Genomic DNA, 18592 nt, shown 5'->3' on the forward strand with positions numbered 1-18592 from the left:
AATGTCTTTTACCCACATCAAAATTAAAAAACCAGAAAGAATCTAGAAGGCAAAATGTAATTTCCTTGCATTCATGATCTTCATGTTGAGACTAGCATGTTTTAGTTTAAGAAATACGTATTGTAGCACAGTCTCTTTAACCTTTTTCTTTATCAATTGATATTTTTAACTGGAGAGATTTTAAAATAAGAGGAAAGCACAGATGATGATAATACTTCAGATTTGAAAACATTTTAGTGCTATGGTCAGCAACTGAGCTGTGGGGCCAGATGAGTGCTTTTCATATGTTCCTGCTATGAAGTCTGTATTTGTTTGTGATCCCAGTACTGAGAATCCTATCAAATGGGCTTTCCTTTATGGACAGATATATTCCACCAATGTCAATGGGATCAGTAAGAAATAAGTTAGTTTGTAGTTCAGGAGCAAGACTTGACATATATGGGAACTTAATTTTCAAGAGTCTCTTCACCTAAATACAAAATGTTTCTGCCCTGTGATACTCAAATGCACAGCTCTTTCAGACTTGAATAAGAGAAAAATCAAGTGTGTCCAAATATCAATACAGAGTTATGATGAGTCATTCTGGCCTTAATACTCATGGTGATCACAACCAAGATGTTCAATTTATCCTTAGCGGAACTTTAACACTGTTGATTTGCTTCAAAGCCAAGGAGCAGCCTATTCAAGATACATGATTTTTTAAATAAAACCATGGACTCTACTAAATCCTTCTGGTAGGATTCATTAGAAAAACATATGTCACACATGAAAAGCTCTGTGTTTGTTTTCTTCAAAAGGGCTGGTTTGTAAAGAAGTCTTGTACATTTTTCTACAGTAGCTATCAGTTAATTTAAAATGCAAAGAAATTACTGTTGAATGGATTAGAGCAGAGAAGCCTGGGTCAATATCTCATTTGTTGTTTTGTTGACTGTACATAATGAATTAGATAAATAGCCCTAATCATATATAGTCATGAATATTTGCTGTGTTTTCTCTTCATTTGTTTCAGTGGCTGCCAATTCTATTAAATGATCGTCTTCAAACTGGACATTATTGTCTTCCTGTTGCATTGGATAAGCTGCCTTTCCACTATTCAATTCACTCTCCCGAGGTAACAAAGAAAATTATGAAAAGATAATATTTTCCTGATGTAGAAGAACAGCATAACTGTTTTACAAACTAACATTGCTGTCTGCTTGTAGATAATGCCTCCTTTTTGTACTTTAGAAGAGGAAAGCTCTGGAGAAAAATGTTGTTATTATTGTCACTGGTGTTATTATTATTATTTTACATTGTTATACTGTGTTTTTAAAAGTTAGTTATCCAAGCAAATCCTTGTAAATTATCTAATCAGGGATACATTTGTTTAGAGTGTGTCAAGTCAACAATTTGCTTTCTTCCATAGGATGATTTGCTCATTTTTTTGTGGCTGTGTGGGAGAGGGAGGAGAAATGGAATCGGGTGCTGCTATTGGAGCAGAAAACTGTGCTCTCTGAGTAAATGTGTCAAGTAGGAAACTGCACAGAGGGTTAAAACTGAATGGGATGTGACCACATCACCATGGAGTACCTTTGGCAGTGCTTTAACTGGGAACTCCTAACTTTAAAAATATCCCATCAGAAGATGTATATTTGCACTATGGTGCTAGGCACCCAGCTGAAGTGCTCCCAATTTCTCTGTTTGATGGATCAACTCCCCTCCATCTAGGCTATGAGAACAAGAAGATGCCTAGCTGTGGTCCTCTGTATGGCACTGAATTTGGGTATCTAAAATGAACTGAATAGCACGAATACTCTATAGACCCCTGTGTAAACAGACTTTCTGTTTGATCGTTAAAAGGAAGATGATGATTCCTATATTTCTTTTCCATCACAGAAAGTTCCATCTCAGACACCACCTATTAAATGGGTTGAAGGACACAAGGGTGTTTTCAACATTGAAGTGCAAGCTGTTTCATCTGTTCACACTCAGGTAATGCATCAGAAGCAACACACAGCTGTAGTTTCATTTCGAAGAGAATTCGTTAAGTCCAGGAAGACTTAGGAGGTTTATGAAATGGAGATGTTTAAGCCCACACAGCTTTAAAAACAACTAATAGCTATGGAAATAAGCTGGTATCCTCACTGAATGAAATCCTTTGGTGAAATGAAATCTATTGGTACAGGTGAACAAATGAGCACTCTCAGCAGCAAGTCACATCAAGCAATAGGGAGCCTGGTGTCCTCTCAGCTCAGCAAGGGTCTGCTTAGTCTGTGTTTGAAAGACACTGGCAGGGCACAGTGCCAGTTTCTGTAGTCTGCATCTTCTGTTCTGCAAGGCTAGTTCAGACTCTACATCTGCAGAGACATAGCACCTCCCCACCTGTAGGGACAGGTTATACTGCCAGAATGCTTTAGGCAGCTCAGCCTTCAGTGCCATGTAGTGTGGGGACACAAGTTTAGCGCTGAATGAGAACTCTACAATTCTGGTCATTTAAATGTGATAGGAAATTGGAGCTTTGCCCATCTTATTGGGATACTTACTGGTTTGAGGCAGAGCAGCTTTATTTTGTTTCTGCTGCTTCACAGTGTCTCCTACCCATCATCCCATTCTAGTTAACCCTGGTAGCTATGTCCTAACAACTGGAGGACCTGTGTCTGAAGCAGGTCCATCACCCCTTTGCAGCATGCTTTTTAAATACAAGTAGGGCATACTCATAAGACACATAACTTGTATGTAGCTGGAACTTAGGTGTGGGTTGCAGAGGGACTATTAGACCTATGATGTGGCAGAGTTTTATCAGACCAAGGGAATAGTATTTTCATGAAATGAAGCAATCACTTCAGTGAGGGCTTTAACTTTTCTGCTTTTAATCTGGTTTAACCAGAGTCTGAATTTGAGCCAGATGAAAAGAAACAAACGAAAGGCTGTGACAGCTGCTTTTCAAATTGATCTCTAGGGCTAGCCACCACTGCAAGCCAGAAGGGTGAAAATATTTTCTCTCATCCCATCAGGTGGGACAATCAGGTGTTGCTTAGCTAGCAGCAGCCTGAACTATATCAACTTTGTTAATTGTGAGTGCACTGTATTTGCAGGACAATCACCTGGAGAAGTTCTTCACTCTGTGCCATTCTCTGGAAAGTCAAGTGACATTCCCCATTCGACTGATGGACCAGAAGATTACAGAGGCTACACTGGAACATGAATTGAAACTCAGCATTATCTGTTTGAATTCTTCACGCCTTGAACCTCTTGTCTTGTTTTTACATTTGGTACTAGATAAACTTTTCCAGCTGGCTGTACAGCCCATGGTCATAGCTGGCCAGACAGGTATTTACTGGTCCATGGCCTTGGAGTGTTAGCACAAGCAACCTGGAGATGTGGGGAAGTGATTGCTAAATATCCAGGCTCAGATTTAGTATTTGGGGTAGTCCACTTCAGAAAGAGTTGTGCTTCTCAAGACACAGTTTCACTGCACAATTTAATCAGGTTTAACTGAGTTCCTGCCTTCTCTCCTTTTCCCCCTACGTATAAGACTCTCAGACCCTGGTTGGGAGGTACATTAAATTGTAGTGGTTTACTTATCTGGAAATATAGGTCATAAAGTGGATTGTGGTTTAACTTTGTTTGGAATTCAATTGTTTTGCAAGGAAAACACCAGCAAAATCACTTATCCTACAGCTGACATTGCTGACTGCACAATATCCTCTTCCCAAATATCTTCAGACAGAATTGGGTGAGCACAAAAACAGAGAGGGTATAGCACACAGATTTTTCTGTTACTGAGGCTGCCAGTTGCCTATCACATATGTTAACTCTGGAGGGAAGGCATACTTGGATACAGTGGTGTAGTTTATTTCCTGTCTTATTTTGGTAATCAACACTTGTCATCCACTATAATATTTGTGGAAAAGCCTCCTAGCTTCTATTTGTCTGTCAGCTGGAGAATAATGAGTCTTAGTGTTCTTCAAGTAGGTATTTTATAGGAAATGCGTGAAGGCTGGTAGAAATGGTAATTGACAGTTATGGTCTGCTTTTATGTAGCACGAAGTGATAGAGTAGCACTGATTGGGTTGAAAGTCAGTGGGTCTACTGAAGAGTGGTTATTGGCCTATGTAGACCTCGGATATGGTCAGGTATAGCAATTGCTGTCTAGAGCTCTGAATTTGTTAAGGACTGAATTAAAGCATGTAAGATTAGTTCCTGTAGGTACAAAGAATGCCCTCACCTGATTATATTACACCCTTCAGTGCTGAGACTAACTCTTGCCTTTGTTTCACAGCCAACTTCTCACAGTTTGCCTTTGAATCTGTGGTTGCAATAGTGAACAGTCTCCACAACAGCAAAGACCTGAGCAAAGACCAGCATGGGAGGAACTGCCTTCTGGCATCTTATGTCTACTATGTATTTCGTCTGCCAGACCCTCAAAGAGAAGTAGTCAAACCAGGTAATATTGGTGCAAGGGTTGCAAAAGTATTCTTTTTTCTTGATACATGCTATTCAGCATGGTTCTTCTGAGAAAAGGGCTTAGGAAACTGCCCTATAAAATAGCAAACACAATTTCTCTGACCCAGACTGCATACTCTTTAAGCACAGCACTGTTCAGATATATCATTTTTCTCAGAGGAAGGTCAGGGATCTCAGTGCTGCAAATAGCAACATGGGTTTGCCTCCCATAATCTCTATCTCTCAGTCATTCATTTAAAATGCGGGGTTGAGGAGAGAGGACTCCACAGCTATATGCAACACTGTAGCTTCATGAAGATGAAAGTGAGAGACATCTCCTAAACTGAGGCTTTCTTTAGAGGAATTTCCTTCAGAAATTAAAATGGTCTTAAGATGCCGATTTCTTACTGGCCTGTACATCAGTAAACTCCTTTCCATGCAAACTACCTTACTGCCAAGTGGCATAGGACCAAGCTCTGACAATTTCTCCATTGCATTAGGGATGTCATCAGAGGATAAAATCCTGTATATTGGCCAGCAGGTCGAGGGAGGTGATCCTTCTCCTCCACTCAGCACTGCTGAGGCTGCACCTGGAGTACTGTGTCCAGTTCTGAGCTCCTCAGTGCAAGAGAGACATGGACATACTGGAGAGAGACCAGCCAAGGGTAACGAAGGTGATGAAGGGACTGGAGCATCTCTCCAATGAGGAAAGGCTGAGAGAAATGAGACTGTTCAGCCTGGAGAAGAGAAGGCTCAGGGAGGATCTTTAATGTGTACAAAGACCTGAAGGGAGGGTGAAAAGAAGGCAGAGCCAGGCAGTTTCCAGTGGTGCCCAGTGACAGGACCAGAGGAAATGGGCAGAAGCTGAAACACAGGAGGTTCCCTCTGAACATCAGGAAACGCTTTTTTCCTGTGAGGGTGACCAAGCACAGGCACAGGTCGCCCAGAGAGCTGGTGGAGTCTCCATCCTTAGAGATATTAGAAAGACATCTGGACATGGTCCTGGGCAACTGGCTCTAGGTGGCCCTGCTTGAGCAGAGGGGTTGGACCAGATGTCCTCTAGAGGTCCCTTCCAACCTCAACCATTCTATGATTCTGTGCAGTCCATTGTCCTGAAGCCTATAGGATTCATTTGATCAAGTGCTATTTATTAACTGACTTACCACCAAGCAGCTGTGCTGTGGGAGCTAAAGATATGTAGGCCCTTTTATCTTTCAAATATTCATTTAAATCCCCCTTGAGGGGCATTTAGACTGATGTTAGGATGTGCTAAAATCTCTGAGCTTGCCTACACTTGGAAATTCTTTATCCTGGAAAAAAAAGGTCCATGGGGAAACTGAAAACTAGGTAATCATTTAGTGAAATTCCTGCAGGCAGTGCTCCATGCTTCCTTGGATACTTTGAACGTGGTGTTAAATGTTATGTGTTGAAGGTGGTATTTTGTGTTTAGGCCTGTGAATCTTGTCTTAATCTACAGCAAATTAAAAAGAGCTGATGGGAAGAAGAAAGAGCTATTGTAATAGTGCTGCTGCTCAGGTAGCCCATTAATCTTTTGTTACTGCTTGTGCAATCACCCTGTGGGCTGTTGATTTGGAAAACATCTGCACTTTATCATTCAATATCTATGTAATTTGTTAATGAAGCAGTTGGTGGTGAGATTTTCAGGACCTTTGTGCTATTCAAAATGCTGATGCTGTAACAGCACTGAGCAAAGCTCACTTGAATCTCATGTTTGTCTCACATATATGTCCTTTAGTCTTAGTTCAAACATCTCCCTATGGGCAGGTGCAGGCAGCAGTGCCATTTTGACAGAGTCTCGTTATTACACATTTGGACGCACTTCTGCAGTGTCTGTTGGGAGTAAACTCCTGCAGAGCCGAGTGATAAGCTGCAGCAATCCTGACATCACTGTTACACAAACTGCTACTGATGAGGAGGTCAAAAACATCATGTCATCCAAGGTAAGAGAACGAAGCCAAATATCTGGAGAACTGTATGGACCAAAACCTAATAATCTAGATTTGTTCTTTGAGGGTTGGTTTTGCTTCTTGTAAATGCACTGTATGTATCACCAGAAGCATTTGCTGTTTATCCGATCTAGCATAGGCACACGCTAAATCCCATTGCTAAATTGTGATGTCTGTTATCAGTGAAGAGACAAGAACTAAGAACTCTGTCTCTTGTTTGAGTCTTTGATGCTCCACAGAGGGATTTGCTTTTTTGACGTGCCTCACTGTCCTGTTCTTCCTGACATTTAGGTTCTGTTCATGTCTGGTATGTGGGCTGGTCCAGGTTGCACAGATTCAGTGAGTTTCCCCTCTCTGGGGAAACCAAAATCTAGAGTTCCTCATTCAGCAGGAGCTGGGAAGCTGTGCCTGACAAAAGCAGGATTTTTCCGCTGTGCAAGGAGCCTGCTCCTAGCTGCAGCCCTGGCAGAGCTCCGCAGCACCATGTCTGCTGAGCTCTGAACTATATCTCCCCTCCCTTTTCTTTGACTATTACATACGTAAAATACTGCTTCTCAAGCAGGTTATTTTCAGAAACATTTTGAAGTCTTTTCTCCATTGAATGATCACGTGCCTCTCCAGTTAAAGTGAACGGGTGCTTGTCTTCAGCAAATTAAACCAGAACTAGTAAGATGCACAGACTTTGCCAATCTATTTGATGTGTTTGTATGGGCATACGTATTCATCCATAGCAATTTTTAATAATGTAGATTTGAACTTAATAGCTTTATGAATTTTACTCTAAGGTACTGTGTCCTAAAAAAACAGAGCTCAAGGCATTTTTTTTTCCAAATTAATACAAAATTAAAATGTATTTTTTGTTACAGCTAATATTACAGGTATTACAGCTTCATCACATTGATAAATGTAGCAATTTACAATCGGCTACTGCCATTTCATGGCCACAGGATAAACTTAAAGGACAGTTACCCTTGAAAGGGTGAACTGCAGCGCTTCCAAAGTACAGCTGCAATGCTGAAATTGGGCACGTGATGGCAGTGTTGGCATTTGCACCCTCCTCCGGCTGCTGCATTCAGGTGGTCTTTGGCCTCCAGTGGGAAGGGGGATGGGAAGAAGGAAAGAGAAGAGCTGTTTAGGTGAACATCTGTGCATACCTTCCAAAAAAGCCACCGCTGCTGATTTCTTCTCTATTAATTAGCTCAAGTTATGTATTAACTTATTACTGTTATGTATTTCTTCTGGCTATGCCCTCCAGCCCATGGATCACAGCTCCAGTCGGATGTCTTTCTATGTTGAAGGAACAAATGACATGCCAAGCGTTTGTGCAAGCCCAAGACCATCCAATAAAAAGGTAGCCTACTACTAAGTGTGAGGGTGCACATTAACAGACCCTGGAGCCTCCTGAGGCAGTGCTGGTAATTAGCACTTCTAAATGAGGAGAGGGGAGAGAGAGAACAATTTTTTTTTATTTTTTGTTTTATCAAACAAGGAGTTTGTGCTGGAATATTGAATCAGTGAGTAAATATTATCCCAATTTTTCTGCTTCTGCTCCAGAGTCTTTAGATTATTTTTCCAGGACAGATTTAGACAAGTAGCAGCCTGCCTGGATCCTCCCTTTGCTCTCTTTCTCAAGGTGTTAGGGCCTCTGTCTTTTTCCACTGCTGTTTGCCTTTGGATACCTGCCTTTACATGTTACAGTAAACTGCATTCAGAAATGTTTGCCATCTCTTTCTTCTGTAAAGAATGTTTTTCGTTTCCCCTTTTTGTAGCTTTTAGAACCAATAAATTCCTTCCTATCTTGAGTATGTATTCCCAAATAGCTTTTTAACAACATAGAAGATACCATATCACATATATAATTATTCCAGAGCTGTATCTTGTGTTTGACATTGATCAGCAGCAGTGGCTTTGGATGAAGAAGCAGGGGAAAAACACTGCAATGAGTAGTTCAGAATCCGAGTTACAGTTAAGAAAATCTCCTTTCTTACTCCTGTTTATTGGTTTGATTTCTGCCAAAAAGCATAGAGGTTTATACCCAGTCTGAATATTGGATGGATTAATATGTCCTATTTGATGTAAATATGCTTAGGAATCTCATTAGCTTTATTGTTTGTGTCAAGAATGGACAATAGACATTGCAATAAATTTTTAGTCCATATTTGAGTTTCCTAAAAGTTTAGATCATTGGAACTGGGTGTCTTATGGTCAGATCTCACTGCAAAACATATTGTCTCCAATTACAAACCTCTGTACAAGCTCTGCTGTGGTTATTGCTGTGTCCTTCTCTCCCACCAGAGACAATCTTACTTCTACCTTCTCTCAAAATACATGGATGTGTTAAATGGAAATGCTTAGGGGGGAGTGGGGAATGTGACTGCTCCCTGCCATGCACACGGCCAATGGCCTGAGGATAGACCAAGGGCATTTCCCAGTTTAGTTATCCAGGGCTCTGGATCCACAGAAAAATAGGTCACAAAGTCTGTTTGCCACCAACATTCCTTATATATAATTTTGGTCAAACCTGCCTTCTCATCCTACAGGGATGTCCACACATCCCCATCCAGCTGCTGACTCTCCAGTGTGGGGGAGTTTCCCACAGGGAAGAGGGGGGATGTTGAAACTGGAAGATGAGTTGTTTGAAAAGCCATTTCCCAACACTCTGTGTTTATTATCTAGCATTTCCACGAGGAGCTGGCACTGCAGATGGTGGTGAGCACGGGCATGGTGAGAGAATCTGTCTTCAAGTATGCCTGGTTCTTCTTTGAGCTCCTGGTAAGATTTGACAGTGGTATTTCATAGTAAGTTAATGGTGAAATGGTGAAATGAGTGGTGATCTCTTCAGTTATTCAGCCCCATTGTGAAAAGGAGACATCCCAAATAGTGGAAGTATGACTAAAGAATTCTGCATATTCACCCCCATTCCCCCCTGACAGATGGCAAACTCCTGCATGAACTACATGCACAGTGGTCCGCAGCTTGCAGAAGGCTGAAAGACAGACATCAAACTGAGCCCTTCCTTTTCTGTGAATACCTGTTCCTGTCTTTTCCACTTTGTTAACAACATGGGAGGAGTGACAAGGCTCCCCAAACTCACAGTTTCACAGAGCCGTGAGGTGATGGATATCAGTGGAAAAAACATACTGATTTCCACTGGCAGCACATAAGCAACCCAACAGCAAGTCAAGAAATAAGAATTAATTCCAGAAGTGTCACTCCCTGTCTGTCATCATGAAGGGCAAAAGTTGCAAACAGCAGCATTTCAGAGCTGCAGATGCAAGGGAATGGGGAGGGTGATTCTGATTTTAGGTGCTGAGAGTAGCCAACTGCATGAACATGAACAAGAATCACTGTCTGTCTGTGTTTGAGTCTTAGGCTCTCTGTAGTCATTGCCAATACATGTAGGATTTATCACAGCAGCTCTGAGAATATGAGAGTGATTACATTCAGGAAAAAACAAGTAGAGAATCTTACTCCCATGGACTAACTTAAAGCAGTATTTTTACCTCCAATTTGGGCATTTTTTTAAATTTTTTTTTTTTGCTTTGCAGATAAAGAGTATGGCTCAGTATGTTCACAACTTAGAGAAACAAGACAACCCACGAAGAAGCCGGTTCTCCGATCGCTTCAAAGATGATATTACCACTATAGTTAGTGTGGTTACTTCAGAGATTGCTGCACTTTTAGTCAAACCACAGAAGGTAAATGCATGAAATAAGCACCATGAATCCTTGCTACTCACCCTGTATTACACTGAGCTGTATTTAATCCCATTTCACCTTCAGCAGTGTCACTGGAATTAGGCCAAAACTGAGGCGGTATTCTCACATGGACCTTAAGGGAGAGTTGTGGCTGTGCAAGGGGCAGCCTTGTGCTCCCCTGGCAGACGGTTTGTTTTTGTTCAGCTCAGCTCCCCAGCCTGTTTTCTCAGTGTGGCTGCAGGGTGCAGGGAGGAATCCTCTTTCCCATCAACAGGAAAGGTTGGACACCCATTTTCTGTGGCAGTGCTGCTTTATGCCAGGTTAGCCAGCATATCAAACTGCAACCCAAGCAGGGCTTATTCCTTTCGTCCCCCTTTCTTGTTACCCTCATTTCTACCTCACAGTGTTTTATTCCACATTTGACTTCTCTGACAGCAGTGGGCTATGCTATATGAAGGCATTAGTCCTCCTGAGGGTTGCAAAATCCATCCACAAGTGATCTAACCCCAGATCTCTTTAAAGAGGCACTGGCCACATGAAAATGAAAGACAATAAATAAGTCCTAAATACCATTAAATTCTTTATCCTGATATATTTCAACAAGTTGCACTGATATAACAGATTATAAAGTTGAAAGGATCACAATATAAATTTATAATTTGTAATTATATTTATAATTTATATTTATATTGTAATTTATAGTGTCTGCTTACATCACTGATGTCACTCCGCACTGGCCAATAAACAAAGTCAAGGCCACAGCTAGGCACTGGGTGACTACTGTTTGTTGCAACCGACTTTTTTTCATGCCCCAGAGCTGACAAATGCACTGTGCTAGCCCAGCAGTGTGCTCTGCCACAGGGCAGATGAGGCTGGAGAGCTGGCCTGCTGGGTGACTTTTCAACCAGGTCAGTTTCCTGATCCACTTCTCCATGTGTGCCTTGCTGTTCTGTTGAGGAGCAGAAACTGGGAAAGGGCCAAGACCAGACAACTGAGGGCAGAGAATGGCAGAAGTGATTGTCACTGTCCACCAAGAAGTTGTTCCTGAAGCTTTACCCTTTGCTCGATCCTTTGGTGATAGCCACATGCAGAGAAATCATTTCCACAGAAATGTTTACTTAAGGCAAATGTTTACTTAAATAAGTTGTGTAAAAAAAATTTGTTACATTAAAAATGTTTTAACAGAACTGTAGGTTTTGCCAAGAGATTAGTATTTTATGGCTTCCTCACAAGAAATACACAGGTTTTTATGGGCTGTTAATTCAATTCAATTTTGATAGACTGAGTGTATAGAACCTGATTATGTGTGAAAATCCCACTGCAGTGTTTGCAGAATTAGGGCCATTGGTTACTTGTACAGAGTAGCAGCAGGTAATGTTTATCTGATTTTTAAATCCAAACAGTAATAATCTATATTTCAATACATGGTCGAGCATGTCAGATTGCCCTCAGATTCTACAGTGATATGTCTGGCATATTTCAGCCTACCCAGTAAGGTAGTGGAAAACTAATTTTTTCTTCCCAGTAGAAAAATGTTTTGCTGTGTAAATTCCAGATCGTAGGAAATATCTATATGTTCCTGAACAGCAACAAAAATAATGAAAAATGAAAAACTAAATCATAACCACCCTGAGGTGCTGCACACCTGTTCTCACTAGTCAGAGACATGAGTAGGGGCAACGTTTTTCTCAGTCATCTCCTCTGTCAGTCTTGAGCAAACCCACCTGAGGGCTCTGAGCGTTAAATGTGTGCAGATCCCTCAGGCACCTCCACGAATTCCTCTTGGTGAACTACATTTGCTACTGGGATTTTATGATTTAAATTGGTATGTTTGAAGTAACTGTAGCCTTATTTTAGAGGGCTTGTGAAGTTCTTCATGATTTTTACTTGCGGGCTGAGTATCTCTGGTAATCAGGCCAATTCTGAGTGTGCAAGAGCTTAGCTGCTAAATGGTAAAACCCACAAATTTATCTTACTAGTATTTTTTTACTATCAATTTTACACTTAAAATTTCTAAACAAAATACTTGGCATTCCATCAGCAGAGCCAGTGCAGATTTTTATTAATATTTTAAAACAATATTTTATGTTTTAAGTACCTAAACCAACATTCTCTGATGTTAAAGATTCAAGCTAAAAAAAATGGCATATGCAGGATTGCAGCCCATAGGAAATTCAGAATAGGTCTCAAATTCCATTTAATTGTCAGTCCAAAGGTTTGCATAGATAAACTCGTTCATTCATCCTGTGATATTCCTCTGCGAAAGCTACAACAGTTGAAATAATTTACAGGAGTGATTCTGCATAATTTTAACAAGATCACATAAACTGAAGAACTGAAACAGTCTTGTCCAGTATGTTCCATGAGATGGTTCTGGGAGCTGTCCCCCTACACTATTTTTTAATGATTCTAAAACGTCTTCCACCTTTATATAAGTTTTATACATCATAACTGCAATTCTTTTTTTTTCCTTTTTTTTGTAAAGGAAAGTGAGCAAGCAGAAAAAATTAATATCAGCCTGGCATTTTTCTTGTATGATCTTCTTTCTTTAATGGACCGAGGATTTGTGTTTAATCTCATCAAACATTACTGTAATCAGGTAGGCACCATGCATGATTGGGATTGCATTTGGCTATTGGCCAGTCCAGTGTTCTGTTCTGTTTAATTAATTTATCCATCATGATCCTTTGAGTTGTGTTAAAGGGCCAGGTAAATTTCCTATTTCCTATTGCATACGCAGAGACTTTAAACCTCTTTTGATTTGTGGTCTGCAGAAAAAAATTGAGTGGAGGTCAAGACTCTTTTAGAAATGTCATACCTTGCACTGCTGCAAAGCATCCATGGAGCCACTTTTCTTCCCTTACTTTTTTACAGCCCTTAGCAGCAGGGTCTGCAGACCATACAGAGCATTTTTGGTCTCTGACTCTTCCAGTGCACTGCTGTGATGGGAAGTATTTAGATTTGGGGGGTTCAATCAAAATGATCCATCTCTGCCTTCTTGCGTTACAAGCCTCCCAAAATTAAAAATAAATGATGATGCAGGATGTTGTTATGAAATTACTTGTTGTATTTGAAGGGGAAAGTTTTCCTTCTGTTTTGTGACCTGATATACCTGCTGTAGTTTTTCTGCCAAAGGAAGGCCCTCTGTCAGTTGATGGTAGGTAGGAGAACACAAGGTGGCTACCACCCTGGTTTCCTATAGTATGTGCAGTACTCCACTGATGTCATTGTTGATATGAAGGGAAATGACAAGACCACTGATGCTCTGTGTTGCCTAGCAGGACTTTTTATGAGTTTGTCACAGACTCAGCAGAGTTTTGTTTGGTTTTAATCTTTGTGTTATGCAAAAGGGAAAAAATATTGTATGTTATTCTTTTGGGAGAAAAAAACCCAACACACTATCGTCTCTTGGAAAGTTGGTAAGTCAGCCAGGGAGGGGGGAGAGAGACACCACCACTGTCAAAAAAAGAGCAGCTAATGGATGGAAACTAGTTAGGTACAGGGAACCAGTGAGCATTTTAATGCATGCTTGGCTGTTTATCTATTTCTGTTTCAGGAAGCAGGATATTTCACAGCATGGTAATTTAAATAGTGCATGCCCATCACATGACACTTTTTTGGTTTGCTTTTCTAGCTCTCAAACAAGCTGAATTCACTCTCCACCCTGATTTCCATGAGACTGGAGTTCCTGAGAATTCTCTGCAGCCATGAGCATTACCTCAATCTGAACCTCTTCTTCATGACCTCTGTGTCTGCTCCAGCATCCCCCTCCCCCTCCTTATCCTCCCAGGTAGGCATCCATTAGATGATATTGCATGAATGTCGCATGAAGCACACATGTAGAGAAAGACTTATGTTGCTCTGTATTCAGATACTTAGGTTAGAATTAGCACTGTTGGATCACGGAGAACAACTTCCCTCTTGAAAGAAAAGGGGCAGAAGAATAAAGACTAAGGGAGTACTACTGCAAAACTGCATCTACACAGGTTAAAACTTAACATGACACAGATATGTACCCCTCTAGAAACATGCAAACAGAAAATTACTGTTAAGGTAGACATAAAACATCTAAAAGGAACAAGGCTCTGAAGGCTAATTTAAAGGCGGACCTATATGCCATACATACACAACCACAAATATGTATTTCAATACCTGTTTTGGAGAATTATGGCATGCAGCTGTGCATAGCAAACTTCTGTGTGCTTGCCTTCTAGCTGAACTTCTTGTTCTCCAAGTGGATGTAGATGCTACCACTATGTAAGTTAGTGACTAAAACACTGCAATTTTCGGTATCCTGGAATCCTGGATTTCTATTGAGCCTTACTGTTGTTCTGAGCAGGATTATCACACTTTCCTTTTCAAATAGCAGCATTCTTTGTTCCGATTTCCCCCCCACGCCAGTGGTACAGATGATGCTATGACTTTGCCAGTGACTCCTCTGTGTTTTCTGGGCAGTGTTTTCCCTTTTATTTGAACTTTATGATTTTTCTGTGTGGAAACACTCAGGTATCCTGAGTAGACCTCTCCACACAATTTTTGTGAATGGCCCTCCTCATCACTTCTCCTTTCTCCCAGGATGTCATTCTCAGTACATGTACATGTTTTGTGACTTGACCTGATACTGACACAGCTCTAGACTTCCTGACTGTCAGGACCTCCCATCCATCATCCTGGGCATGGAGTTCACAAACACATTCAATAAATAAATTGTTGTTTGGCACACCACACCCCATTTTGCCACTCCTGTGCTCTTCCCCTCTACATTCTAGTTAGATAGTATCTTGCTTTTACCATGGGGCAGACCCCCTAACAAAGGGTGCTAGCCCTGTTTTCCACCTCAGTGGTCTTGCAGAGGTCAGGACTGGGATGAAGCATTTCAGTACAATGCCCCATAAGTGCCACAGCCCTTGGACGCAGGGGAATGGAACTGAAGCTAAGAATGGTGAAAGGTACAAAAACACTCTGAGTAACAGAGCAGTTCAAATTCATGGTTTCTTTTTCAAGTGTCATTGCCAAAGAATTTGTTGCATGCTAAGATGTGCTACATCTCATACCTTAAGGGTTCTGACAGGTCAATAATAGTAAATAATATTTTCTTGAAGTTTTTCCTAGTCTTAAAAGCAAAGCATGAAGGTCTTAAGAATCAGGATTTCCCAATAGCTTTGCTTAATGCTAATCCTGGATGCCAAAGAACTAGAAATGGACTCTTCTGCTTATGGGGAAAAAAAGAAGTCAGCATAGCTCTTGCAACTAGTTCTAGCAAGTCAGAGCTGGGCAGTCACCAGTTTAATCATTCTTTCCTTCAAGCAACATCATCAACTCTTTTTCTCCTTTAGGAGTAACCTATGAAGTGCAACCTGCGTAAATCAATAAGGCTTTTGTGGCCCTTGGATGATTTAATATATTGGCTGACCACCCTTGCAGTAATTTTGATCTGTCTGCAGGAGTGCTGCCCAGCTAGAGTTAGATTTTCAGTAAGAAATGTGGCCTTGTGAATAAATCTTTTGGAATTCTTGGAGAGAAGCCAAATTCACTTAACTGGGTGCTCTACACTTTAACGTTATTCCAGGCAAACATAGTACAGCCAATGCCTGTCTGCTTGAGGTTGAAATGGGAGTGGGCTTAAGTACGTGGATCCAAAATATGGGGCTGCTCAGAGACATGAGTTTCATTTGACCCAATATGCTGGAAGACAGCTGCCACAGTGTGGTATACTGCTACTTCATGTGTTTGTTTTCTGGGACTATTCCCAGGTGACTGACAGAAATATTGGGAGAGAATATTGAAGAATATAAATTAAAAGCAAAACTTGGACTCATAAACCCCAGTAGGTGCACTGGGGAGTAGAATCTAAGACTTATGCTCATGCGATCAGGGGACAAAAACATTCCAGGTGACCTGTGGCACAGACCTATGATTGGAGAAGCTAAGAAGTTCACAACACATATATAGCGGCAACTTTCCATTCCTGGGCTGGCTGTATATCAGTCATAGCTGTAAGTTACAGCAGTTTGAAGGCTGCTCTAAATTATGCCAGCTGCCAGCAAGCTCAGCCAAGGATTTCCAGGGTGAAAGGAAACACTGTTCACACGTCTTTCCTGACCTTACTTCCCTGCTAGACATCATGGATGCTGAAGAATGCACAGTGCAGAGCTTCTGACACCAAGGTCCCTCTGCAAGTAGGGGTAGCCTCTTGCTGTACAATGCCCAATGGCTGCTCTGCAACAGTAAGAACAATTTAAAGAGTTGTAAATGTGGAGGAAATTCTGACTTTGTGTCCTGTCCAAACTAATGAATACAGGGTAGGAATTTTACATCTCAAAAAATGTCAAATGAGTTGCTCGCACAGAATGGAAAGGATGAGATTGCATCCTAGCAAGCAACTAATTTGAAAGTAGATGCTTTTTATTTCACACTCAGCTGTTTTCCTCCAGAATGTCCAACTGTCTTTCAAAGTCTGTGCTTTTCCTCTGGTAGAGATTTTCTGTTAGCTACATGGACTGTGACTACAACCTCTTTAAGAAGCTTTGATTTCACTGATCATTCTTTAACACTTCTAATATACTTCTGCAGAACTCTAGCTCCTGCTCTAGTTTCCAGGACCAGAAAATCGCTGGTATGTTTGACCTCTCAGCCGAATACCGTCAGCAGCACTTTCTGACCGGCTTACTTTTCACTGAATTGGCAGCAGCGCTGGATGCAGACAGCGAGGGGCGAGTATCCTGATTTGCAGATTTTAGAATGGGGTCGAGTCACACTATTACTCTTGGCAAGGTCATAGTTTGATTCCAGGGCAGTCCTGTTTCCCCTACTCTTTTCAGTGAGTCACTCTGTAACATAGCAATACCCAGTCATTGTTTTATCAGCAGTATGTTGGTCTCAGCGAATAAAAATATACTATTTGTTGCAGTAATGTTGGCTAAATACACAAACTGAGAACACTAAATTTCAGTTGCTCTTCTTTCTAAAACACCTCTGCCTTTGTCAGAGCTTGAGAGTTTAGCTGAACTTTGGCCAGAGTCTGATGCTTTTCTTTAAGCACCTCTCTTCACCATACTGAATTTTTAGGGGAAGTTTGAAAGACTTGGGTGGTCTTTGATTGTGGTGAAGTGGCTTGGAGATGTAAGATCGCTATCTTTTGCAGGGAACATGAGTCTCTGCTCAGAATGGAAGAGATTATCTAATGAATATTGGTGTATTAATTTGCTTCTTTCACTTCCACTCTGTTTCTTAAATCTTTGATTTATAAATAATTTGTGCATGACCCATTAATGGGGCTCATGGATGGTTTTTGTGTTAACAGGATTAGCAAGGTGCAAAGAAAAGCTGTCAGTGCTATCCTTAGCCTGCTGAGTTCCCATGACCTAGACCCACGTTGCTCCAAAAAAGAGGTGAAGATTAAAATTGCAGCTCTCTACCTCCCTTTGGTTGGTATCATTTTGGATTCACTGCCACAACTCCATGATTTTACAAGTAAGACCTTTTCCCCTTTGTATTTTTCAGCTTCTTAGAGTGACTTGTCTAAACAATCTACCAAACATAAAAGAGATTGTGCTAAGTGCAGAAATTCCCCACTGTCTAGTAAGGTTGAGTATTTCTTTACTTAGAAGTAAACTGGGTTTTTAAAGACAGGAGAAACTTTAGTGTCCTCACTTCATGAGCAAATGATAGACCAGAGATGTATCTATAAGTACTCCTGCGTATCTCTTAGTGTAAATATTATGATCCTGCAAATAAAGCCTGCAAGATCTGCAAGAAATATTGAGATGTAGGTAGGCTTAACAGACAGTAGGGAAGAAAACAAGACTGATACTGACATCGTGTTACATCACGATGAAAGAAGTTGCATTGTATTCTTTCTATCTTTTCCTATTGCTCTTTAGTGCTATTAACATGACACCAAAATTAATCTCAGGCAAATGTAATCATCACACAGGAAATATATTTTTATCATCAGTTATAACTATAAACTTTGCTTGCCATCATCAAGCCTTTTAAAAACACATTATCTAAGCTGTTTCTTTCCATTTTGCTACATGTGTGTTCATATGATAGTGCTGAAAGTAGCTATTTCACATTTTTTGTGAGGTAGTAGGTCTCTGCTACTTGAAAAACTACATTTCACTTCCATAAATAAAATAAAGGCTATAAAGAAAAAAAAAGGTATAATTTTTGAAGACTGTACTTTTGTTACTGGTTCTGAAAATATTTTGCATTTAGATGCCTAGCCAAAAAACTTAGGAAGGCATTATTTGACACTTTCAGTCTAATAGGATTAAAGCATTTATTATGCATTGGCTAATCAGATCTCACCCCATTCTTTTAATCTAAGTATTATCCTCATACCACAGATGAAAAGGAGACATGAGGAAGTCCAGGTGTACCAGTATGGCTAGGTTTTAGTGTCTTTCTTTTTGAGTATCTGTCACAAGAGGCTGTTGGTCTTGTTCTGGACACACTGCGACTGGCTGATCACTCAGCTTCTCTGAAAAACAGGACTTG

General features: G+C 40.7%; 1 protein-coding gene across 1 annotated transcript in view; it reads left to right on the forward strand.

Annotated features, from left to right (window-relative positions):
- DOCK8 (dedicator of cytokinesis 8) overlaps positions 1-18592 on the forward strand; it is a 94073-nt gene that overhangs the window by 50850 nt on the left and 24631 nt on the right. Inside the window, 12 exon segments of the mRNA XM_072858859.1 lie at positions 1010-1111; positions 1876-1971; positions 3075-3309; positions 4262-4426; positions 6211-6386; positions 7648-7743; positions 9069-9164; positions 9941-10090; positions 12576-12689; positions 13725-13880; positions 16664-16803; positions 17394-17563. Coding sequence (XP_072714960.1) covers positions 1010-1111; positions 1876-1971; positions 3075-3309; positions 4262-4426; positions 6211-6386; positions 7648-7743; positions 9069-9164; positions 9941-10090; positions 12576-12689; positions 13725-13880; positions 16664-16803; positions 17394-17563 — 1696 coding nt within the window.

Source organism: Ciconia boyciana, chromosome 4 (assembly GCF_034638445.1).
Source record: "Ciconia boyciana chromosome 4, ASM3463844v1, whole genome shotgun sequence".
Classification (NCBI taxonomy): domain Eukaryota; kingdom Metazoa; phylum Chordata; class Aves; order Ciconiiformes; family Ciconiidae; genus Ciconia; species Ciconia boyciana.